Below are 27660 nucleotides of genomic sequence, written 5' to 3'. Positions count from 1 at the left end.
GTTTTAACCAGTGAATGTGCTGTGATTTGCGAGTGTAATGTAATTTTATGAGCGGAATGCATATGTTAGCTGCTGCATGTATTATTAGTTCTTAAACGTTAATTTGAAGTGTTGCAATGAGTTCGGAAATGTGTGTTATTGAAACTTTATTATCAAATCCATTTTCCCGGAGGACTATTCAAGAGAAGACCGACATTATAAAGAACGGCAGACCATGTCCAGGGCTCCCAGGTTTAAAAAGACAGCATAAGGAGAAAAATAGAGAATATGTGCGCTCGTTCAGTACATCTCAATACAACAATACGCATTGGTTGGCAGGGTCGAAAAAACTGAATAAACTGTTTTGTTGGCCGTGTTTGTTATTTTCTACAGATAACGGTGTATGGTGTAAAAGTGGCTTTGACAATTTAAATACTTTAACATTGTCTATTACAAGACACGAAAAGCCTGCAAACCAGATGAATTATATCCTCCCATCTTCCCCCATCAATAAAAGAGCAAGCCTAACTTTCGTGACCAGCATTCGCCCCTGATTGCATGTTAGGTTCTGTAACCATTAATTGTAATTCAGACTACTTGGTAGGAATTATGAAAATTTTTAATGTGTTTCCTAAGTGTAGACCTAAGTATTAAATATGCTGTAGATATGCCAATCAAGCTTTCAGGTATAACTCCCTGTAAAGTTGATTTGAATAATTTCGAGGGAAAAATTGTTCCTGAGCCGGGCATCGAACCCAGGACCTTTGGTTAAACGTACCAACGCTCTGCCAACTGAGCTACCTGGGAACTCTACCAGACACCAATAGAATTTTTCCCTCTATATCCACAGAACTCAAAGTGGGCTGACAACTGCCAAGCAACCAACCTTGAGTGCACACTAACTCTTTGTGACTTAAATTGTGGTTTTCTGTTAACGAACAGTGACGTCTATTATGCAAATCAAGCTTTCAGGTATAAGTCCCTGTAAAGTTGATTTTAATAATTTGAAGGGAAAAATTGTTCCGGGGCCGGGCATCGAACCCAAGACCTTTGGTTAAACGTACCAATGCTCTGCCAACTGAGCTACCTGGGAACTCTACCAGACACTGATCCAATTTTCCCCTCTATATCCACAGAACTGAAAGTGGGCTGACAACCTTCAAGCAACCAACATTGAGTGCACACTAACTCTTTGTGACTTAAATTGTGGTTTTCTGTTAACGAACAGTGACGTGTATTATGCAAATCAAGCTTTCAGGTATAAGTCCCTGTAAAGTTGATTTTAATAATTTGAAGGGAAAAATTGTTCCGGGGCCGGGCATCGAACCCAAGACCTTTGGTTAAACGTACCAATGCTCTGCCAACTGAGCTACCTGGGAACTCTACCAGACACTGATCCAATTTTCCCCTCTATATCCACAGAACTGAAAGTGGGCTGACAACCTTCAAGCAACCAACATTGAGTGCACACTAACTCTGTGTGACTTAAATTGTGGTTTTCTGTTAACGAACAGTGACGTGTATTATGCAAATCAAGCTTTCAGATGTAACTCCCTGTAAAGTTGATTTGAATAATTTCGAGGGAAAAATTGTTCTGGGGCCGGGCATCGAACCTGGGATGTTTGGTTAAACGTACCAACGCTCTGACAACTGAGCTACCCCAGAACTATGCCAGACAGCGATCCAATTTTTCTCTCTGTATCCACAGAACTCAAAGTGGGCTAACAACCGTCAAGCAACCATCATTGAGTGCACACTAACTCTGTGTGACTTAAATTGTGGTTTTCTGTTAATGAACAGTGACATGTATTATGCAAATCAAGCTTTCAGGTATAACTCCCTGTAAAGTCGATTTGAATAATTTTCCGGCCCCGGAACAATTTTTCCCTCGAAATTATTCTTGCTGTAGATATATTTTTATTTCAGAGGTATTCTTATGTCATAATAACTTTCCAATTATTGCAATAACTGGATGTAGAACAGTGCCTCATGAGAATAATAGACTTAGACAACAATTGCTCCATCTCATATGGTTTTCAAAGATGAAAGAAATTTAATCAACTTTTAGAGATGAGAAACTTTACTCTTCACAAATCTAAATGAACTTTCAGAGATGAAAACATTACTCTTTTCAAACTAAATAAATTTTCAGAGATTAAAGATTACTATGGATCAACAATTTGCTCTCTTCTGACAAAGGAAAAATTTTACAGTCTGTACAAAAGAAACCAAATGACCTGGAAATGTACTAAAACTTGCCCAGACATATTCAAACATTTTTAACAAGAGCCAGAACAGGTCACATTGTCACTCAATTGTACCTACACCGATTTCACATTTCTGATAATCCTACTTGTCTGTGGTGTAATAATCATGATGAAGATCTGGAACACATTCTTCTATACTGTCCATCCATAAACCACAAAAGAAGTAAATTAAAATCATCAGTACCGGTTGCAGAAGACATAGCCCTGCAGTATATATTGACTACACCCCAACTCTTACTACTAGCAACAGGCATCTACTGCGTGTTCAGTTCAAAGTGTGTCATGGCTCGCTGTATGCCATCATGTGGCTAGTCGTTGAGCCTAGAGAATTCAATCTTCATACACTTCCACAGAGGTGTATTACCTATGTGTCAGAGAAGTTGCCTAGCAAGTACAGCATTCATTCTAAAGAGTACTTACCGATACGTACGGTAACACCTGTAGTGGCAGGAATATGAACTGTTCGGAAACATGTACTGAGGTGACTTTTTTTCTTACTGTCTGGATATGTGGAGAGGGTTAAGACGATTACTTACGTATTTGTTGACATTAACTTGGACAGTCAACATGGACACGGAGCATTTGATTTGTATTGTGGAATGCTACCGTATGCAACCGATGATAACAAATACCCTGCATACGACTTGCCCGCGCAAAACACAGTTCGAACGAGGTTATGGTGGCACACAGATTTTACAGACCGCTATCTGTTGCTACGACGTTCAAGTTATACCGTACACATTCCCAAGTTCAGATTGAACACCTTGATTAATAGGCAACTTCTCTGACATAAAAGCTGAAACTTGCTTCAAATCGCTGACTCACAACAGTGACATCATGACACACTTTGAAATGAACACCCAGTATAATGAACACTGATCAAAATACCCCTCATTTCTCGTGAAAAACAAAAATTGAATAGACTACAATGGATTATAGTGGACTTTATGTTGTCAGCAAACAGTTGGATACATTAAGAAGATTTATTAAGGATTACTCTTCTCAGAAATAAATTATACACTGCCTGTTTGTTAATGATTTACATAGCCATTTTCCATTTACTCATTTCTTTTCTGTTTTATGATAGAAAGTCCTAGCAACCGAATTTGGGCATGACTGGCAAACAAATATGACCACATTTGAGCCAAAACCGTTTGCTGCTGCCTCCATTGGTCAGGTACATCTTGCAATTCTTCCTGATGGGACAGAAGTAGCAATGAAAATCCAGTATCCTGGAGTTGCAAAAGGCATTGAAAGTGACCTAGACAACTTGGTGGGAATTATGAAAGTTTGGAATGTCTTTCCTGAGTGTAAGTATTAAACATGCTATAGAACAGTTTAATTTCGGAGGTATCTTATGAAAAGCATTTTGCAGAATAGATTTTACTTTTCAATTCCATTTAAGTCTGCATTCTTTCAAATACTATTTGGCAATATCTGGTATATTATATTTTTTCTTATATCATCATTTTTTACTTTATCGTGTAAAATATTGCTGTGAATTTTGCACATTTTCAGCTCACATGTTACAAATTTGCGTGCAATAGTGGTATAAGTCTTCCGGATTCAAAGTGTTAAGTAAAGGTGCGTCTCTACTATTAAACATTTAACAACAACATGTTAAATATAACATGTTGAATTTAACATGTATATGGACATTTCAAGTCTCAATTGACTTAACATGTTGACTAAGTATGTTGAATTTAACACTTTTAACATGTTGGCGTGTTTTCCAGCAGAAATGGAAAACATGTCAAGTCAATTCATTTGCTCGTGCAACGTCGGTACAGTTCGGCAAAGTTCGTACAGTTTCCATAGCAACAACTATAATTTCCGATTTTGTGGCGCGTATCTTGATCATTTTTATACTATCATTGGTCCTTGGTGTTGGCTGTAAGTTGTTCGAAGTAATGGAATGGACGAAAGAAAATACATTAGAATAAAATTAATGCACTGATGGAAAGGCTTTGTTTGTGGGATGTGTCTGCAAAAGAATACACGGGCAAAACTAAGAAGGTCGACTGTTTTAGAGAACTGGAATTATTATTTAATTGTTCTCGAGAATACAATAGAGAGTTTTCACATTCTCGTCGTACGCTAAACGTTAGTGCTATGTTGACGTCAGTAATGGTCGTATTTGGTGATGTATGTTAATGTTCGTAAAACTTCGGAAAGAATCATTATACGATATTACCCACTGCTTTAACATCTATCATGTCGTAGGTCCTATGATAGTCAATCGCGCTGTAATTTTTTTAATTGAGATGAAATGGCTGCTCTTAAATTGTGTCTTTCTTTGATGTAACAGGAAGTATTTTTGCAGCATTATATTAAAATCGTGTTCTGACATTCTCAGCAAGTTTTTGAATTCAAATCAATACTGTATTCAACTTTAAGCTTGTTTAGAATGTATCCTGCATAGTGTCTTTTACTAAGATATTGCTGCACCCACATTCTCATTTTCTTCCTTTTCGAAGCCTTGTAACAAGCAATAGAGGTAATTACAATAGTCAGATCATCATCTGAGTCCGTTGTCCAAGGTTTGAAAATAAAACACTATCTATATTAAAATCTCATAGACTGTTTATGGTGGACTATGCAAAGAAAGTCAAGTTTAACATCAATTTCATGTTGAAGTTTGCCGATAAGCTATTAATGTTTGACTATAATTATATGTGTACAAAATCGCCTTTGCTTATCATAAAATAAATAAATTTTCATTAACGTTTTCGATACTTGTGTATCATCTTCAGATGTGAAATGTTAGAGTGATATGATGAAAACCTTGCCTATTAGATGGAACTTAATGTGGTAATTTTCGGGTCATATTGGTGTGATTGCTTGGACTTAACTTAGGTTGATCTATGATATACATGCTATGTTAGGTTAAATCACTGCGAGTCATATGATATGATCTAAAATATAAAATAAAACTGTTTAAGAATTGTAACCACTATTAGCGTAGTTATTGAAATGTGAACACTTTGTATAAACACTTTAAAAGTTTAATCACTTTGAACATGTGTTGGCTGTATTTGCCGATTTAAATCACTGAAAGTCATGTGATATGATGTAAAATATATAAAAAATTAAAACTGTTGAAGAATTGTAACCACTATTAGCGTGGTCATTGAAATGTGAACACTTTGTAAAATCACTTTAAAAATTATAAACACGTTGAACATATGTTGGCTGTATTTGCTGATTTACAGCCAACGTATGTTCAACGTGATTATAATTTTTAAAGTGATTTTACAAAGTGTTCACATTTCAATGACTACGCTAATAGTGGTTACAATTCTTCAACAGTTTTAATTTTTTATTTGCTGATTTACAGCCAACATATGTTCAACGTGATTATAATTTTTAAAGTCATCATCATATCCCTCACGTATTAGACCCTACAGGATCTGTTACGGTCTCATGCCAGCGCTTTTGTGGTCTTTAAAGTGATTTTACAAAGTGTTCACATTTCAATGACTACGCTAATAGTGGTTACAATTCTTCAACAGTTTTAATTTTTTATATATTTTAGATCATATCACATGACTTGCAGTGATTTAAATCGGCAAATACAGCCAACACATGTTCAAAGTGATTAAACTTTTAAAGTGTTTATACAAAGTGTTCACATTTCAATAACTACGCTAATAGTGGTTACAATTCTTAAACAGTTTTATTTTATATTTTAGATCATATCATATGACTCGCAGTGATTTAACCTAACATAGCATATATATCATAGATCAACCTAAGTTAAGTCCAAGCAATCACACCAATATGACCCGAAAATTACCACATTAAGTTCCATCTAATAGGCAAGGTTTTCATCATATCACTCTAACATTTCACATCTGAAGATGATACACATATATCGAAAACGTTAATGAAAATTTATTTATTTTATGATAAGCAAAGGCGATTTTGTACACACATAATTATAGTCAAGTTTAACATGTTTAATAGTGGAGACGAGCCTTAAAAGAAACATTGACATAATGAGGTCACTCTACTATTGTTTTCAGTTATCGGTACTATCAAGATAGTTAAACGTCATTAACTTGAATCCCTAGTTTTCATCTGAGTGGCATCTTGGAAATTATCTTCTCCCCTCTTTTCTCTCCCCCATAATGTAACAAGTTTTAACTAATATGTGAAGACAGTGCAATTTAAATCGTGAGTTTCAGAATTTTATATTAGAAGTACTTCATCTGTATCTGTACAGCAAACAATATTTTTTTCACAAATGTTATATCATACGTTTAAGTTCAGAAGTTTCTCATAAAGTTATAGTGTCTGTAATTTTCTTAACTGATTACTACACTTTGATGTTCTATGTTGCACTTATATATAATATAATTTTGTAATGTATTTTTGGTCATTATTTTCACAGAGTGGTCAAGCATTCAAAAGTAATTAATTGGGTGTTTTAATACAGAATGATACCCTGTGCGTAGCAAAATATGTTTAGATTCAAAAATATTAGAAAGAGTAAATTATTTTACATATCTCGGATACACATTATCTTTTTACGATGAAGTAGACATTTCACAGAAAATTTCTAAATACACCAAAACAATGGGAATAATTAACAACATTATGAAACCTTCCCTAGTACAAAGCCATACTAGAATTCGCCAATACAAGATCTTGGCGAGACCTGTACTTTGTTACGGCAGTGAGGAAGAAAGACGACCTGTGGAGTAACGGCTAGCGCGTCTAGCCGCGAAACCAGGTGGCCTGAGTTCGATTCCCGGTCAGAGCAAGTTACCTGGTTGAGGTTTTTTCCAGGGTTTTCCCTCAACCCAATATGAGCAAATGCTGGGTAACTTTCGGTGCTGTACCCCGGACTCATTTCACCGGCATTATCACCTTCATCACATTCAGATGCTAAATAACCTAGATGTTGATAAAGCATCGTAAAATAGCCTACTTAAATAAAAAAAAAAGACGAAAGCAAAATAACGATCAATGAAATGAAATTTTTTAGATATACAGTGGATATATGAAATGGGATCACAAACGCAATGAAGATATAATGGAAGAATTACAACTAGAACCTGTAATTAATGACGTAAAACATTATCGGAACAACTGGATATATCATCTGCATTGCATGCGTATAGATAGAATCCCAAAAGTCATGCTCCACTATCGTCCAAATGGGAAGAGATCTCTCGGTCGTCCAAAAAAGCGCTGGATTGAAAATTCAACTATGAGATCATAACAGGCTATATGGCCTAATACTTGAAGGGAAGAAGAAGAATACAGAATGAAAATAATGCAAAAATGTATATGATGTAATCTATTCTTTGTATCTATTTCTCTTTGAGCATAATGTCTGGAATGTCTGAGATTCAGTTCTACGGTGGAAACAGCTCTTACAGCTACAATTTTTATGGATTCTTAGCTATGATAATACTTTAAAACAACCCAAATTTCGATTTATTCTCCAACTGATTTGTATCATGTCGTGTGTTAGTTGAAATGTTTGTTGAAATATTAACACTTTGAATCTGGCGGTTGTACATACACACAATCTTATTATTATAGACCAAAATTATCTATCATTTATCGATTTTGTTGTTATTTTTAAATTCTATATAACATTAGGCTTAATTTAAATAATTTGGAATAATTTTTTAATAATTTTAAAACAATTTTAATTTTTTTATTGCAATGTTTCTTCTTCTTCTTCTTCTTATTATTATTATTATTATTATTATTATTATTATTATTATTATTATTATTATTAAAAAGAAGCAAAATCATTTAAACTGCATTCTACTGACACCCTGTCAGCTTCCATGCACCAATTGTTTTGATCCTTTACCACAGACTCAATTGACTGCAGAGTGGCTAGAACTCGAACTTGCGATCTTAGGCACAATAGCTTTCCAGGCTTGCCTTGTGGTATTAGTGACTTGTTCCTCCCAACCCAGTTTGTTACTTAAATATATACCTAGGTATTTACAAGTGTTCACTTGTGGCACCGATGTACCATTCAGCTGATATCTGAGACTATGTCAGATGCTTGTGTTGAGAGTCCACCACTGGGAACCAAACGGAGTGCTCTATACACCTCGACTGATATTACATCTTATGTATTGTGACTTGCGTTCAGTGATGTCATCGTGAGTACAAATTTGCCGATGGCTGTGTTAGACTGTCGTGTCTTGTTTCTATCTAGTGATGTAATTTCCTCTTTTATGCTGTATATTACTGTTGGCAAAATTGGTATCTCTCTAGGGTAATGGATTGCTATTTTGTTATCGATAAATCCTGCCATTGAAAAACGTTTTTCATTTGTTCTTATAATTTTTTTTACAAGCTTTGACGTGGTATTAATTATTACATGGTAGGTAAGCAAATTGTTAAAATAATTGTTTAGCAATACTTCAGACTTCATCATAGCTGTCATACATGATTCATATAGAAAGGAAAAATTTAATTTCGAAAAAGGATACCAGGTCACATTACATTGAAAACAGGTACAAAGATACAAACATGTTTAATGTTTTTGAGAAACTTTTATTCATAATTACTTCAGCTTTAACTTCTTTTTAATATCGCACTACGAATTTGGGATGAATAATTGTTTAATTTAACTTTACCTTTCTAATATTTTTATAATGCGATATTTCTTGTTTCAGCATTATTTATTGACAACCTTGTCGAGGTTGCAAAACGAGAGCTTGCTTGGGAAGTTGACTACGAGCGTGAAGCAGATTGTACGAAAAAATTCCAGAAGTTATTGGCACCTTATCCTGATTACTATGTTCCTAAAGTTATAGGTATGTTGCTGTAAACACTTTATCATAATTCCTTTCACATTGAATGAAGAAGAATCATGAGATCCAATTTACATATACAGGGTGATTCAGACTACCCATAACAGTAATTTATTTCGGAAACTAGTGCATTAAAACTTTCGAGACAAAAATATTTATAACTAAAGCACATGTGAACTTTCACTTGAGCTTGATTTCATCAATCAGCCTTAACAAGAAGTAGGGTCAGTGACGTATTACTTTAAAATTTCAAATGGGAGTCAGGGTCAAATAGGGTACCATTTGATAGAGCTCTGCAAAACAAACAACTTTCATAGGAAACGTTTTTATCAATTCCTACTCTTTCAATGAGAAAACGTACGAAAAGACAATGCCATCAATATTAAGAAATGTTACAATACGAAAATGTAAATAAGACCATTAATGTTGACAGATGTTACTGAAAGACTGGACAATGCCATTAATTTTTATAAATGTTCAAACTGTCTGCCGTTCTGAGTAGCACACACCTGTACTCTTCTTCTAACACTGTCAGTGACTCCTAACACTTCGGCGTGGTCAAGCGACTGGAAGGTCTCTTGGATTCGCTGTTTCATGTCATCTCTTGTTGTGGGACGATCTTAATAGACGATGTTTTTAACCGTCCCCAAAGATAGAAATCCAAAGGATTCAAGTCAGGAGATCGTGCTGGCCATGCCACAGGACCGCATCTGTTTGTAGTATGTAGGAGATATTTGTAATCACTCTTAACTTTTAGGTACTTATTTTATTAGTCACAAAAGTAATTACAAAACTAGAAAAATGTACATACGTAGGTACAGAGAAAACAAAACACTTCCTTCTTATTGTACATTGTTGTCAAGGCCATCTGAGCTTATTGCCTGGCTAAGTGCAGTGTACATGTAGACCTGGCCGTAGAGACTGTATTGCGGTAACTAAAGGAAACACTGCTGAGCGAGCAAAGGGGAAGGGGTAGTTTACTTGTATTCACCCCTTGATGGTGCTGCCGGCCACCAGGTCTACACTCAGCCAGGTAATTGTGTGTGTACTATATCAACATTAGTTTATCTAGTTTACATTTTCTTCTCATAGCATTTCTCAGTATTAGTGACATTATCTTTTTCGTACATTTTCTCATTGAAAGAGTAGGAATTAATAAAAACGTTTCCTATGAAAGTTGTTTGTTTTGAAGAGCTCTATCAAATGATACCATATTTGACCACGACTCCCATTTGAAATTTTAAAGTAATACGCCACTGACCCTACTTCCTGTTAAGGCTGATTGATGAAATCAAGCTCAAGTGAAAGTTCACATGTGCTTTAGCTATAAATATTTTTGTCTCGAAAATTTTAATGCACTAGTTCCCGAAATAAATGGCTGTTACGAGTGGTCTGAATCACCCTGCATATTTCATGTCATATAAGTTTCATCTACTTTTTTTTTGTCTGTTTCACGAAATTTTGTCGACCAAACTAAATATAGAACTATTTCTCTGAAATAGTGCTTTCTGCATTTTTATTTTATGTAATTTATTACCTATGTGTGTAATAACCATGTTCTGTTTCATACTTACACTTTCCAAGATACGAGTGTGTTCAGAGCAGTAAAGGAAAATTGTGTGTGTGTGTGTTTCCAATGTCACTTCACTTGCGTGATTCGGATTCCGCATACTGCGGATAGATGGCAGAACTGTGACCCATTTTTAAATTGCACACCACTTTGGCAGGCCACATTGTGCATGATGTGTATCTGTGTGAAGAGTTATTTCGTGTACTAGGGTGAGTGTATGTTAAGTGTTCGTGTAAATGTAGTGTAGGGATTGAGTGAGGATGATGATGGTGAGGAAGGGAGAAGGGGAAACCCAGTGCTGGCACATAGCCTACTCCTGTCGAATAGTACCAAGGGGGCCGCCAGGCTTAACATCCCCATCCGATGGACGAATCACTATCAACAGTGACATATGCATACCATTATTATCAAATTATTACAAAATAGTACATTATGCAACGAGCCTATAATGAAGGTAATTAAGAAATGAGTATGGATATTTATGAAACGAGCACAAGCGAGTTTCATAATTTTCATACGAGCTTCTTAATTTCCATTATAGGCGAGTTTCATACGACTTTTTATGCTCGACCATATTTCTAACTTGATATTATTAATTTTAATTGTATCTGACCTTCAGCAATGTTCCGTATGTTGTGAGATGTGCGCAGACGCGAAAGTATTGATTTTTTCCGAGGAACAGATATCCACATTGACCTTGCTAGGCCATAAGAACCTACAGAGATAACATTGAAATTAAATTAGACATTGAAAAACGAGATGACAAATTGAATTTATTTGAATATTGTTTACAATTAACGCTAATTATTATAGTAACAGAACATAACCTTCTGCGACAGTATTGGATTTCCAGCCTCCGTGACTTTTTGCTAATTCTCTTTCGATTGCATATCCGAGAATAATCGATACTTGCGGTTTTATAACGGTAGAAAGCTGACCTGTCATTGGCTGAACAGTTGTAACCTGAGTCGTCATTGGCTGAAAGACCTGACCTTTAATGAGTAGGTGTACTTTAATGACATGCATTAAAGGTCTGCTACCAGGTGTATAATTACTACGTTTCGGCATGGTCGAGCATAAAATAAAATATAGTACAATATTTTGATACCTTATGTCTTATTGTGTCACATGAGAAAGCATGGGTAGACATAATGGCTCGGTTAGAAAAGCCAACGTACTATGGTAGGAACGATCATGATTTTAAAATCAAATGTAGGAAACAGAAAACGGATGTAGGTAAATTCTCATTTTTAAATAGAACTATAAATGATTGTAATAACCTACCTGCAGCAGTCTTTGAGGGCTGTCCTTTCTTAAGGAGATTCAAGAATAACTTAAAAAGTTGTGTATAAAGTGCAAATTAAAATTAAGGTGACATTTAATATTTAATTTTTAAGGTGACATGTATTTATTTAGCCTGACGAGTTACTCCCTTAGTTTGACTTGTAAATTATTTAAAAATAGCATAAGAGGGCCTTAGACTAGAAATGTTTACCTTAAATGCATAAGGGTGTAATTATTTTTCTTATTTGAACTGTTTATCAGTGAAGTGAGGTGAGTCAGTGAAGTTATGGTTTTACAGTGTAGTGAATAGTTCCGATCAGTGATAATTTATAGCGTCAACGAAATGTGTTCTATAGTGTCAGTGAAATGTGTTCTAAAGTGTCAGTGAATTGAGTCATAGTGCCACTACAGTAAGTGAGATGAGAGTAAAGTGAAAGACTATTGAAACTTATGTAGGGCCTCTACATATGTAGGTTGTGTTGTAAAATTAGGTTATTTTATGTTTTATTATTATTGTGTTAAATTGTATTGTGTATTCTTATTGTATTGTGTATGGTATAATTGTATTGTGTATTGTTTATATTGTGTATACCACTGCCACTGGGTGCTTGCCCACTTGCAGTGTAAATAAATAAATAAATACATACATACATACATACATACATCACATAACTTACATTAGAAAAATCGTAATTTTTATATTGTAAGTGTAGATGTGAAATGATTAATTTGCCCTGGGCCTCAGTGTTCCTGGGTTAAAAGTTGATCTAGAGATATTGGAATTTTAGGTAATGAAAGTCAGATTTCCATGTTTTAGATTTCTGATCCGTAAAAAAATCTTTGTCTTTGAACAAATGGCTTATATGCAAAAAATGATGAACTGTTTCTTCCACACGTCGAAATTAAATCCTGCTAGTCATCTTTCTTATCTGTCATATCACTGGATGGAGCCTAATGAACTCCTGTTTAATACTTGAACCGTAGAAATAGGATTATTAAAATAGCAGCCAACAGAATTTCAGGAAGATCATAGATGACCATCTGAAAAAAATTACAAGTTGATATAAAAATGTAATAATACTGTATGCTATTTATTTAAGTTAGCAGACTCTTTGAGTATGACATCCATTTTCGTATTATATAATGTACTTACATGTCACCACACACACGCATGCACACACACACACACACACACACACACACTACTTAGGCCTACTTGAATCTCAAAATTGTGAACACTCCATTCCATAGGCACTCATATTTGCGATAATCTTCAATAAAGCTAATCGTACTTGCCGCCATTTTCAGCTTAAAAGGTCCGTCATCACCAAACAAAATAATTTTTCCCTCGAAATTATTCAAATCTGCTTTACAGGGAGTTATACCTGAAAGCTTGATTTGCATAATACACGTCACTGTTCGTTAACAGAAAACCACAATTTAAGTCACACGGAGTTAGTGTGCACTCAATGTTGGTTGCTTGACGGTTGTCAGCCCACTTTGAGGTCTGTGCATATAGAGGGAAAAATTGGATCGTTGTCTGGTAGAGCTCCCGGGTAGCTCAATTGGTAGAGCATTGGTTCGTTTAACCAAGGTCCTGGGTTTGATGCCCAGCCCCAGAACAATTTTTCCCTCGAAATTATTCAATTTTCAGTTTATTCACGGCCACTTGGAATAATGAGCTGCTTGTGACATGCTACTGGTGAACGAAATAACGCACAAGATACCCACCAGCAATGGGTAGCTTTCAATTGCTGCGTGCGCTCTCATTTTAGTAGGAAAAGATATGCACAATTGAATGTATTTCGTTCATCCTTGCATACATTGCTTGAATGCATGAAGTTGAAAGAAAAGTTGGCCATATTTATGCACTTTAAGACTGTCCTTTCGTTAATACAAAGAAGCCATTATTTTAGACCCTATAAATATATAAGTTATTGTCATAAATGAAACATATATAAATCTATTGCAGAAAGACTGAGCACAAAGCATGTATTCACAACAGAGCTGGTGGAAGGCATCCCTGTGGACAAGTGTGTGGATTTGGACTGCGAATCACGAGAACGCATTGCCAGACTTGTCATGGAGCTCTGCCTCAAAGAGCTATTTGAGTTCCGCTACATGCAGACTGATCCAAACTGGTCCAATTTTTTCTACAATCCAGAGACCAGGCAGGTAATTTGAATAAATTTGCTGGGAATTGTGGCCCATAAACTTACCGTGTAAATCATAGTTTCATTTATGTCAGGTATACAGTTTTTCTTCTCAATATACGAAAATGCTGCTAGATAAATTAGATTATTATGGAATTTAAGGTGTTGCACACCAATGGTTTCACTCATATCTCATAGCTAGGAAACAGAAAGTTAAAATCAATACAACTATGAAATCTGCATCGACATGGGGAACTATTAATAATGGAATTCCTCAAGGAACAATATTAGGTCCCCTACTTTTTCTAGTGTTTATAAATGATCTTGCCCTCCCTAATAAAAGATGTAGGTCATCCCATATTATTTGCAGATGACACAAGTATAGTAATTACAGCCAGTAACTCCAACACATTCCAATCCTCAACAGAGGAAATTCTCTTTAAAATATGTGACTGGTTCTCAGTCAATAAATTAGTATTAAATTGTAACAAAACTAACATAATTCAATTTAAATCCTGTCCAAATTCAACGTCGCAAATTTCTAGCACAATAATTAATAATAGATCCCTATTAGAAACAACAACAACCAAATTTCTTGGCTTAAAAATCGATATGTTAAATTGGAAAAATCATATTAAAGAAATTACCCCCAAACTAAATTCAGCTTGTTTTGCTATTAGATCTATGCAAAAGATAGTACATATCAATACCTTAAAAACAATATACTTTGCATACTTCCACTCAGTAATGAGAAATTCCACAGATAGTAACAATATATTTCCATTACAAAAAGAGTAATTAGAATAACAGTAGGTGCCAAATCTAGGGAATCGTGTAGGGCTATTTTAAAAAAACTACAAATAATGCCCATGGCTTGTCAGTATATCTTTTCATTAATAATCTTCCTCGTATGTAATCGTGAAAACTTTGTAACTAATTCAACAGTTCATAGCATAAATACACGTCAAAAAATGACTTTCATACTCCATCAGCAAGTCTATCGTGCTATCAAAAAGGAGTGCGTTATATGGCAGTAAAAATTTTTAATAGCCTCCCTATTGATATAAAAAATTAAACTCAAAACATAAAATTATTTAGGGCCAAATTAAAGAAGTACCTAATTTCTCACGCCTTCTATTCTGTAGGTGAATTCATGACATTCAATAACACTTCATGAAATTGATACTAAAACTTTGTGTTGTACTAGTAGACTATATTGTAAATCTCGTCTGTATATATTTCATCTAGACTGTGACTATAAATGAATATTTTATAATAGTATTAAATTTTTTGACTTGTTCCATATTCTAGCTGTAAGCATGTATGAATACCATGGAATGTTAATAAATACAATAAAATACGAAGAGATTACGAGTTGTCCTGTTAAAGTAACAACTCCTTTTGATTAACTGGTTCCAAGTAAACTTTATCAGCAGTTTAGAATAAAGCTAAGTATTAACAGCACACCCATTTGGAACCAGCTTAAAATGTATTAGACCCTAATAGTTTCACCAGACACATAATGTTGCGTCATGTTTAAACCCATTTGTTAGCAGTGGTTCTATACTGTTTTCGCTGTAAGAAAAATCCTAATGTAAACACAAGCACGTGGCTGTCATACCCGTGACTGGCTCCCAGTCGAAACACTTGCACGACGCAGGAAAATATAGTCCGTATTTGGAAACTATCATCTTGTATTATTTGAAAATAAAAAATTGAATTCTAGTTGTTAAATACAATGAAACATATAACTTCACTCATATGTAAAACGCTATGTAAAAGAAAAGCTACTTTTATATTTTGTTATGGGGTTTGTTATATTTATGGGGTGCAATGGTAAACTCACCTCCTTGTGGTGCACCCTGGAAACACAAAAAGAGCCGCTAAGTAGTTTACCACGCCTGTAGGAAATGGCAACCAACAAATATATTCCATTACTCTTGCTGTGATGAACTATTTTTGTACTCTTCTCAAAGTTTGTTTGTTTATTTGTATATTTGTTTACTTATCTCACACTGTTGCATGTTGTCATTATCACGGCTAAAGATAAACTCTACAGCCCTGCATTAAATAAATAAAAAATAAAAAATATTTTGTTATGTACTATGAATGCGGATGATTGCAAATAGTAATACCGAAGTAGTCTTTTCTTGTAACAAGCTGGCATTACTTGAGCTCGTAGTTGTTCACGTAAGCACATGGTACTAAAGTATGGCTTCTGCATCCTCGATGTGTGTGTTTATTAAACATAAGAGTGGAAACCCTCTCAAAAGCGGAGAAAAACAAATAGTCTTAAATGTATATAATAAGTTATGTGAGTTTTAATTAGAGAAATTATAAAGTAAATGTTTCCTAAGCAAATGAATGCATAGTAGTGAGGTTAGGCCTAGTTGACGAGAAACGGGAAATGTTTAACATGAAACAGAATGTACAACAGTAGGCGGGAACATGTACTGAGAATCTATGGCGCCAAACAGTGGCCAATGAAGTCTCACTTCAGTCACGTGCTATTGTTTACATTAGGATTTTTCTTACAGCGAAAAGATTATACAGTGAAACCTGTTCAAGACGGAAGTGACATGGTCCTAACTTTTTTTCCGTTGTGGACAGGTTTCCGTATTATTCAGGTGTGACATTAAAATGGAATATTTTATCATTCATATACATGAAAAACAAAATGGCATGTCCCAAATTGCAAGATGTACAAAATATTCCATTTAACATTCATCACATTAAATCAGCTTTCTGTCGCTTATTACGTTGGTGAATTATCTTGATTAAAATCTCATTTTCTGTATAAATATTATCGTAACTCACTCATTAGTCATTAAACATTACTAAAGTTTACTAATCTCATTCTATTTAATATCTAACACTATACTCTAATACAGTACTGCATATCACTGCACATTATTAATTAGACTAGGAGCCATCTATTAGAAGCCTTGAATTCTGGTTTATTTAATTTCTTTCCCAGTTCAATAGCTTGCTTCGCAGAACAGATCCAGAAATTGGCTTGTTCTTTGAAAGGTCATGAAGAACCTACTCCCACAAGAGTTCATTTATTTCCACATAAACAGTTTCTTTCTGGTTCCTTTTGTGTCACCAATATGGGCCACACGCCACTAACTCATTATGATCTTTATTTTTTAAAGTGTCACACCTGAGTTTTCCACAACTGTACTTCAGTATTGTTTCACATACATTTTGTTTCTAATTTTCCTTTATTTCGATAACTTTTACTTCATCACTTAATGTTAATGCCACATTTTATGCAACTTTTTTTTTTTTACCAGGAAATCACTACACTTGCACTCTGTCTAGCTACGACAGTATACGGGTGTGAAGCATTGAAAATCTTTGAAGGGACTCGTCTGCCTAGTCAACAGGGTAATAAAATTTATGACCGACAGGCCAACACACCCTCGTACCCTCTAGAATTTTGCAAAGAAAACTTGTTTTTATCTTAGTGACCTACATATTTCGTATATTCCTTGAAATTACTCGCTGTTTCAAAATATAGTTACAAAATATAGTGTGTGTGCAAAATATTGTTTCCGTTTTGAACAGTAGCAGACAGTTTCCGTTTCCGAGTTGGACAGTTTCCGTTTTATTCAGGAAAAATTACACATAATACATACAAATTTCGCCGGGACCAATAAATTGTTCCGAAATAGACAGGATTCCGGATTATTCAGGTTCCGATTTGAACAGGTTTCTCTGTAGTAAGCTAATTGCCATCAAGTTATTGTTGTTGAGTGTTAGGTTTACTAAAAGCGACACATTTTTAATCACAAGTAATGATATATTTGGTAAATCTACCATCCATGGGATTGATGATTAGCTGTTGTTGATACATAATCATGATCAACCTACCAAAGTGATTTCAATGCATTTTTAAATATATTTTGAAAATTTCCATATTTTTACTAAGGTGGTGGTGGGGTATTGTATTTTTTTTTTTTTGAACTAAGTTGTTTGTCATGCTACTAGTAATGGTGGTGAATTTTTCTTCCAAAACCCTGTGTAATCTTCATTCTCCTATTTAGAATTATCATTGGATAGTGGCAGATCATCAGTGTCAGTATCCTCATAATTGAACCACTGTTGTGCTGCATATTCATTCATCACACATTCGCCCTATGTCTTACAAATTTTTCGAACTGCAGGAGAGAAGCACACTATTTCAAACTCACTCTCCCTGTCCCCTGGTTTTTAAATTAATAGCTTTGAAATTACAGTTAACTTGACTTTAAGCTCATTGTTATGATAATTATGAGTGACGAAATTAATGGGAAAGGAAGGACATAAGGACATTACTTATGAGACAATATAATTCTTATAATTTGATCACTAATAAAACATTTCATTGTTTCAACTACCTGTGCGACTTTAACTACTTCTTATTGAATGGGTTTTGTGGAACCTTTCACTAAAGTAACAGTAACTGACGTGTGATACTAATAAACTACTGTACTTTTTTTAGTTTATTTATACATGCTGTAACATCTGTGGTCATATCGCGTGTGTGTCATCTTTGGGTATATCAGTAGGCTGTTTTTACTAGTGTTGTGGGATTTAATCGATTAATCGATCAGTTTCTGTTGTAAGATTAATTGATCAAAAATATTTAATCGAGTCAATTAAAATTAATCGGTTGTAGTTGATATTAATTATTATTTTGTTAATACAAATTCATACTAAAAATTCCGACACTATTTCTCTCTCGGAAATTGCTTATTTAAAAGCACAATATTTTCAGTAGAAAATGTTGTCGCAAAATATTCATTAATTTCATTAACCACATCAATAGAAAATTGTAAGTGTCAATATTGTTCTTATATTGTGTGTATTATTTGAAAATTTTAACCTTAAGTAATATGAATTGTCCATCTATCCTATGCTATAAAAGGATGTGTGTGTGTAAATTATAAATTTACTTCTGTATCAAATATTTGTTTGTATGATTATGTCTGTATATTCCACTTTGCTCTAGTATGTATCATAATATTTGTTGACTTATGGACGCTGTATGTATTATTTCATGCTAAATTCTATGTTATTGTTATTCAATTATGTTTTGTATTTACAGATATTATTTTTTTTAATCTATTTCGTATAATTAAGCGCTTTCTTTATGATTGATGTAGACTTCTCATGTGTTTGTGTTGATAGTTGTAACAGTCTTAAAATTAAGTTTACATTTCTCTTATTCATAATGACAGAAAAAAAAACTTTCAAAATTGATTCATGTTATATTATCTCAAGTAAATAGAAAACTTTAACCCTAATATACTAATGTAAAGTAGGGTTTTTTATGTGGAAAATAAAAAAAAAACACAATAGTGCTATTATTTTCTAACTGTAATAGTACTGTTATTTTGTAGGGTAAATCTTTGCACAAACACTCAGAAAGAGGTGGAGATATGAGGACAGTGACCTAGTCTACCTCTATTGAAAGTTGAAACACAATACGAAACCCTTATTAAGTTGTATGGTTTTCCAAGAAAACTTCCACCTTGTTGTCAGTTCATCTTCGTAGCATATGAAATACATACTTTTCTGGGATTTGTCCCCCTCAGCCCTTATAAAAAAGTCATGTCTACACTGTTTACAAGTGAGAGCGTAACTACCTTCTTCTCTTTCTAAAATCTGGTAATTCGATTACAATAGGGGCCAGTCTTCTGTTTCGACAGCTGTACTTTTGCAGTTTCTGTACTGAGTTTGTATATGAAGGTTGTATGTTTAGTTTGATAAAGAAAAAAAAAATATATCAGTTTTCTGTGGTTTGTGAAAAGTGTAAACTCAATTATGACATATGAAAATTTGAGAGGTAAACTCGGTGAAACGTTTGGATTTAAATTGAACTATCGTGGAGAAGTGCTTGACAGAAAAAAAGTTTTTTCGTGTTTAGTGATGCAGGAAACATTGTTACTAAATGTAGAGCGGCACTTAATTCGGATCATGCGAATGCACACTAAAATCCTGGATTAAGCAGTATGAGCTGGGTGAGTCTTCATACATCTTGTTATTTATGCTTGTCTCAAAAATTCCCGGAGAAATTGACACAATAAATTATAAGCCTGATAATAAATATGTTAGTAAGTAATTAAAATACTTGTTTTGTAATATAACGATACAATATACAAGGCCTGTCTAAAAAGTATCCGACCTTTAGCCAGAAAAAATATTTCAAATACCTGACGGGGTTGGGACCCTAATCCCCTTCAAAGTAGGCCCCTTGTGCTTGCACACACTTGGCCCACCGATCCTTCCACTGCCGGAAACACCTCTGGAAGTCTTCTTTTGGAATGGTGTTCAGCTCCGTCGTCGCGTTCCGCATTATCTCTTCTCTACTCTCAAAACGGGATCCTTTCAGTGGTGTCTTCAGTTTTGGAAACAACCAGAAGTCGCAAGGAGCCAGGTCTGGAGAGTAGGGAGGTTGGCGAACGGTTGTAATTCCAAGAAAGTGTGAATCAATTGGGATGAATGTGCGGGGGCGTTGTCGTGATGCAAGTGCCAGTTGTTCGCCGTCCACATGTCTGGTCTTTTGCGCCGAACTGCATCACGGAGTCGCCGGAGAACTTCGTGATAGTACTCCTTTGTCACCGTTTGTCCTTCCGGTGCGTATTCGTGATGCACAATTCCACGGACATCAAAGAAAACAGTCAGCATCACCTTGATTTTGCTTCGCACCTGCCACGCTTTCTTTGGCCTTGGAGACTCGGGATGCTTCCATTGCGACGACTGTCTTTTTGTTTCTGGGTCGTACCTGTACACCCAGTTATCACGGTGTTCAGAAACCCAGGATCAGTGTTGGCGGTGTCCAGAAGGTCCTGTGCAACGTCACGAAGGAGGTCTTTTTGTTCCGGGGACAACAACTTGGGCACGAATTTCGCAGCCACTCGGTTCATGTTCAAATCATCACGCAAAATTGCATGTGCAGAATCTTTACTCACTCCAACCTCTTCGGCAATCTCCCGCACGGTCAAACGACGATCTGCCATCACCAAATTTCGCACCCTCTCAACAACAGCTGCACTCCGAGCAGTTTGGGGCCTGCCACAACGCTGCTCACTCTCCGCTGATGTGCGGCCATCTTTGAATCGGTTCAACCACTCCTTAATTTGTGTTACACCCATCGCATCTTCCCCAAACACCTGCTGAATCTTACGAATTGTTTGACTTTGAGAATCACCAAGCTTTTGATAAAATTTGATGCAGTATCTTTGCTCAATTCGTTCAGTCATCTTGCGAGAAAACTAAATCCGACAAACACTTAGAACAGCACCTTACTTGGCGACCACCAGCCAGTGACTGGCACAAGCGAATGCGGTGAAAAAATTCAAGCATGCGCATTACGGTTCCTCCTTCCACCGTGCACAGTGGCGCCGCCTTAGAATTACTACTTTGTGCGGGAAAATTTAAGGTCGGATACTTTTTAGACAGGCCTCGTATACAGGTATGCAACATTTAATACTTATGCTTATCACTGAACACAAGTTAAATTTAACAATCGATTAAATTAAAATAGTTAATCGATTAAATATTTTAATCGATCAACAGCACTAGTTTTTACTATTATTGAGTTCCTATTTCTATTGTCGTGTATTATAGGTGGCTTGTATTCATGTAACTGATTTTAGATTTTGATTAATGTTTAGGATATTGGTGATTGAGGCAGTGATGAATTATGGTAATATCTAAATTTCCAATCCTGCATTTGTCTTTGTAACTGAGAGAAACCATGAAATACCCCAGTCAGATTAGCCGGCCACAGGGACCTCCGAAATATGAGTATCAATTGTTACTGGTTGAGCTAACTCACTTGGCTGTACCTTTTTATGATGAGGGAATTTCCTGTATATGCCCTCCTGGTGTTCATAAGGAAACTTAAAATTCTTTCTCCATTAGAATCATTACGAGCAACTACTGAATAGGTCTTAACTTCGATTTCAATGATAATCAAGGTTTTGTTAATTGCACCATCGATGTTATTTTATCCAGAATCAATTCTACCTATAGATAGGGTTGCCAACTGTGTTTTGAAGAAAATACAGAAGACTAAGCGATCTACAATATTTCATATAGAAAATTGACAAATTATTCAATTCAGTTAGCAGCACTAAAATACAACTTTATTCTACACTTAGGCAGTTAGGTTTAAATTCAGAGTATTTTGAGACTTTTGTCTCGTGTAGTAATTTGAAATAAATTATAGAAACTCTTTACATGAGCAGTTGAAGTTTACTGTGATTTGCAGTTCTGATTTGATTAGATTGCCTTGCTCTTGTTTCGAACATCTGTTCACTTACTGTTCATAATAGAAAACATTGTCTGCATAATCTTAGTTGCCTGGTATGCTTACAACACAACTCGCTAGTTTTTTTTTTTTTCTAAATTTGTAACTCTAACATTGTTTGATTTGAACTAGTGAGCCCTGAAACTATTTCTGGCACATATTACCTTCTACAGAGACTGCACATTTCAGTGCATCTCTGGAATAACAGAATCCATCATATAAATCACCTTCAAGCACTGAAAATTAAATGTTTCAAATATATTTTTACATTATGCAAAAATAAGGAAGAAAAATATGGGAGTTGGAAACTTAAAAATTAGGGCTAAATACGGGAGAGTTGGCAACCCTACCTGTAGATCACTATTGGAATGCCAGAATGAGGATCTTTTTTTTTTTTTTTTGTCCATTCATTGTAAATGTTGTGTCTGTTTCTTTTCATAAGATTTTATGTAGTCCACAATGTTTCCTACTTTAATTTTTCCCTTATGTTTCTTTGGTTAAGTTTATTTATTATTGGATCAAAATGATCGAAAATGTACTGTCAGGAAAAAGTATCCAGTTGCATTATTATTACTGTTGTTATTATTATTATTATTATTATTATTATTATTATTATTATTATTATTATTATTATTATTATCGTAGGAGAATGTGACATTTATATTATGAATGTCCCTCATTTTCAGTAATAAAGATCATTCACAAAATAATCATTATAGGTTGTACCTTTTTTGTTTTATTGTAGCTAACACTTCTAGATTTTGGTGCCTCACGACCTTACAGTAAGGAGTTTATAGACACATATATCCAAGTAATACGTGGTGCTGCTGATGGTGACAGAGACAGAGTTCTCCAGGCATCTCGTGAAATTGGGTTCCTCACAGGATACGAGTCAAAGGTGAATTGACCAGTGCATTATTTAAGTGTGACTATGACCAATGCCTCCTAAAACATAAAGCCAGTGCATAAAAATGCGACGTTATGCATCTTGGTCTAGCAATTTTAAAATAATCCCAGCAATGTAATTTCCATCAAACATGTAAACATAAAGTATGTTTGTATGATTTGAGGCTTTCTCGGCATTAGTTCGCTAATATATTTTCGCAGGATATCAGCCGAGTTAAAATTTTGGAATGTTTCAAGCTTTCAACTGCTATCTCTGCAGCCATCTTCACGGAAGTTGTGTCTGGACAGAAAGTCGTAGGTTATATAGATGTTAGGCTGTCTCAGGTGATACGGGATTGGTTGGCGGATCGGCCAATCCGAGGCCACAGAGCAAAATCCGGAGTCATCTACGTCAGGTTAAAGACAGTCAGGGCATAAGGACACCAGGGATTTACAAGATTCCATGTCAGTGCGGCGAAGTATACATAGGGCAGACTGGCCGCACAATAGAAGACAGAATCAAAGAGCATATGAGGAACCTGAGGCTCTATTACCCGAAAAAATCTGCAGTGGCGCAACACAGCATAGAAAAGGAGCATAAAATACTGTTTGACCACACCAAGGTCATTAACAAATCAAGCCACTACTGGGATCGTACAATCAAGGAGGCCATAGAGATCAAGCTGGAGAAAAACAACTTTAACAGGGACGATGGACTACAGCTCAGTCAGGCATGGACACCGGCCTTGGACCAGCTTAGGCCCTCTTACAATCAAGGTCACGAAGCTCACGGACCGAGGACAGCAACCGATTCCAACCGGCAGAACAGGACTCGTCACCCGCCAAACTTCACACAAGAATCCCGGGAGGGGTGGAGCTTGGACAATTCCCGGCCCTGGATTGGCCGATCTGCCAACCAATCCCATATCACCTGAGACAGCCTAACATCTATATAACCTACGCCTTTATGTCCAGACACAACTTCCCTGAAGATGGCAGCAGAGATAGCAGCTGAAAGCTTGGAACATTCCAAAATTTTAACTCTGCTGATATCCCGCGAAAACATATTAGCGATAAAGTATTTTTAATTTTATCGATTAGACATTAATATCAGTTCCATTATTTCAACACTAAAATAATTAACCTTTATTTACATAATTTGTTTTATCAAATTATTGTGTAAAATACATTTTATTAGAGGGAATCAGTCTACTAACCAAAGACAATGTTCTGTGAATGTTAGAAGCTTGAAGACTGAAAATAACAGATAAACAATGACGTATTACCCTTATATAAATGTACTACATAAATACACAAAAACAGATATCTAACTAATAGGCATTCATAATAAAGTACAGCTTAAGTATGCCTTCGATATAGAATCAACATTTTTATTGCAAGAGGATTCCATGTAATTATTGGAATAACATTTTTACTTAGTACATACCTGTATATTACTTCACTTAACTTTACATTTTTCAGACAATAATTTATATCGTAGTAAAATTTCATTTTTACGCAGATGTCTAGGCATTAGAGATGAACAACGATCGAGAAAACGAGAATAACAGTGCTCGCAAAGCCAAAAACCCGCACGACAATGTTGTATTATGTCACGTCCTTGACATAAAGACTGGTTGTAAGTTTTCCGAGTCGATATTGATCATCTTCCGAAGTCCCGAAGTCAGCAGTTTGTTGTTTATACCTGACTGAACTTTTATCTACTTTCGGTCTTACTAATAAAAACTCTATATACAGACGTTTAACTGTCTTATACTTATACAATGAGTAGCTCGTTTATAAGTCGTGTGTAAATTCCTTACTAATAATCACTACATACGTCGTGTATAACAGTATAACTGTTACACAGCTACGTCATAGTTTCGTCATTACTTCGTTACGAAAGGTAATAGAATATCTGAGGTTCTCTAGTGCATCCGGTAGTGTGGCATGTTAAATATCGATAGTACAACTGGCTCTAATCGATTACCACACTACATTTTGGTCAAAGAGTACAAGCTACAGCAATATTACTCTAATAATTCTATGATCTTTGGTTTGTTCTTCTGTGGTTACAAGGTAACCATCATCATAAAATGACAGTCGATACGAACAGCTGTTAGAGGGGCGGCCATTTTTTCGCTATATACAACGCTTAAACAAGGGGTTTCGTGTATATAACTACTGCAAAGCAATTCCCATTGTATAGTTACAGCCTGTTTATACGTCCATAGCTTATTCACGGTTTATTAGTAACGTTTTCTGTCTCAACTCTGCATAAGTCTCGTATAAAAACTATACACGGTTTATTAGTAAGACTGTTTGGCAACAAACAGTGCAGCTGTGAAATATTCAGTATATTCAGTGTTGTACATTAAGAGCACACAACATTGTGCAATTGACAAAGTCAGTAATAAAAAACAAAACAATAAAATTAATTCAAAAACTCTCAACAACGTTGACATTAACAAATTCATTAATTTCATAAAATGGTTTGTTGATTAACCAACCAGAGACAAGTCTGTTAAAAGACTTCCTTTCCAGGTTAAAAAGATATCTCGGAAATTTATTTGCTATTTTTAACGACATAATAAAATAATTATTCATTGTCTTAGTCAGCCTACACTTAGGTATGTCAAAAAGGTCACTGTTTCTTGTGTTGTATATATGAACATCATTCCTATGTGTCAACATGTGTGAATTTTCTTTAACGAAATTTAGGGCTTGATAAATATACAGTGGTGTTACAGTCATAATTTTTTCATTTACAAATAACGGTCTGCAGTGTGCCTTCATTGATGAATTAGTTATAATTCTAATAGCTTTTTTTTGTAACATAAGTACCTTATTAGTATAAGAACTATTACCCCATAAAAGTAGTCCATAAGAAAGTATGCAATAAAATATTTCACAAGGAAAGTAGATAAAGATGTTGACAAATTAATTTCAGATCATGGAGGAAGCTCACGTGGATGCTGTGATGATCCTGGGTGAAGTTTTCCAGAGGTCCTCAGAACCATTCGATTTTGGTTCCCAAGACACAACACGACGAATTCAAATGCTGGTACCCACCATGTTGAAGCACCGTCTGTGTCCACCTCCAGAGGAGATCTATTCCCTCCATCGTAAACTTTCTGGTGTGTTCCTATTACTAGCAAAGCTGAAAGTAAAGATCGAGTGCAAGTCTATGTTCGAGAATATTTACCAGGCCTACACGAATGGATAGCACAGACCATAGCTTGCATGATTTTGAAGTGGGAGAGCAGTAGTAATGTGACAGGAGTGGTGACTTAAAACCTTTCATTTCAGCTTGAAGGCAGTCATGAAATTAAAATGCTAAATTAATTTCATTAGTTGAGTCAGAATTATCTGTCTTCAGATTTTCAGAGATAATGGTATGAAACTTTAATTACACGGCATATCTACGTTTATAGTCTAAGATCTCATTTGACATACAAATGTGTGTATGGAGATGGTGCTAAATTTTTGTAGTGTGGACACATGTACATATAATGTATATTTAATAAAATGTTGCATTTCTAATATTTCCTTCATTTGATGTTATTGATGAATTTTGTGATTTTCTGAGATCTTCCCCACCTTTTTTCACTTACTTACTGGCTTTTAAGGAACCCAGAAGTTCATTGCCGCTCTCACATAAGCCCGCCATTGGTCCCTATCCTGAGCAAGATTAATCCAGTCTCTACCATCATATCCCACCTTCCTCAAATCCATTTTAATATTATCTTCCCACCTACATCTCGGCCTCCCCAAAGGTCTTTTTCCCTCCGGCCTCCCAACTAACACTCTATATGCATTTCTGGATTCGCCCATACATACTACATGTCCTGCCCATCTCAAACGTCTGGATTTTATGTTCCTAATTATGTCAGGTGAAGAATACAATGCGTGCAGCTCTGCGTTGTGTAACTTTCTCCATTCTCCTGTAACTTCATCCCTCTTAGCCCCAAATATTTTCCTAAGAACCTTATTCTCAAACACCTTTAATCTCTGTTCCTCTCTCAAAGTGAGAGTCCAAGTTTCACCACCATACAGAACAACCGGTAATATAACTGTTTTATAAATTCTAACTTTCAGATTTTTTGACAGAAGACCAGATGACAAAAGCTTCTCAACCGAATAATAACAGGCATTTCCCATATTTATTCTGCATTTAATTTCCTCCCGAGTGTCATTTCTATTTGTTACTGTTGCTCCAAGATATTTGAATTTTTCCACCTCTTCGAAAGATAAATCTCCAAGTTTTATAGTTCCATTTCGTACAATATTCCAGTCACGAGACATAATCATATACTTAGTCTTTTCGGGATTTACTTCCAACCCTATCGCTTTACTTGCTTCAACTAGAATTTCCGCGTTTTCCTTAATTGTGTGGATTTTCTCCTAACATATTCACATCATCCGCATA

At 35.3% G+C, this 27660-nt stretch overlaps 1 protein-coding gene across 2 annotated transcripts in view; it reads left to right on the top strand.

Moving 5' to 3' along the window:
* The window catches only part of Coq8 (ubiquinone biosynthesis protein COQ8, mitochondrial), a 55448-nt gene extending 28663 nt beyond the window's left edge, over positions 1-26785 (top strand). For both annotated transcript variants that reach the window (XM_069834063.1, XM_069834062.1), the window contains 5 exons: positions 3334-3556; positions 8900-9040; positions 13864-14066; positions 23092-23244; positions 26182-26785. In XM_069834063.1, coding sequence (XP_069690164.1) covers positions 3334-3556; positions 8900-9040; positions 13864-14066; positions 23092-23244; positions 26182-26457 — 996 coding nt within the window. In that variant the 3' untranslated portion in view covers positions 26458-26785. The remainder of the gene's footprint in view (positions 1-3333; positions 3557-8899; positions 9041-13863; positions 14067-23091; positions 23245-26181) is intronic.
* Positions 26786-27660: the final 875 nt, after the last annotated feature.

This window comes from Periplaneta americana, chromosome 8, assembly GCF_040183065.1.
Source record: "Periplaneta americana isolate PAMFEO1 chromosome 8, P.americana_PAMFEO1_priV1, whole genome shotgun sequence".
Classification (NCBI taxonomy): domain Eukaryota; kingdom Metazoa; phylum Arthropoda; class Insecta; order Blattodea; family Blattidae; genus Periplaneta; species Periplaneta americana.
The sequence above is the reverse complement of the archived record's forward strand: the minus strand, read 5'-3'. Positions and strand labels throughout refer to the sequence as shown.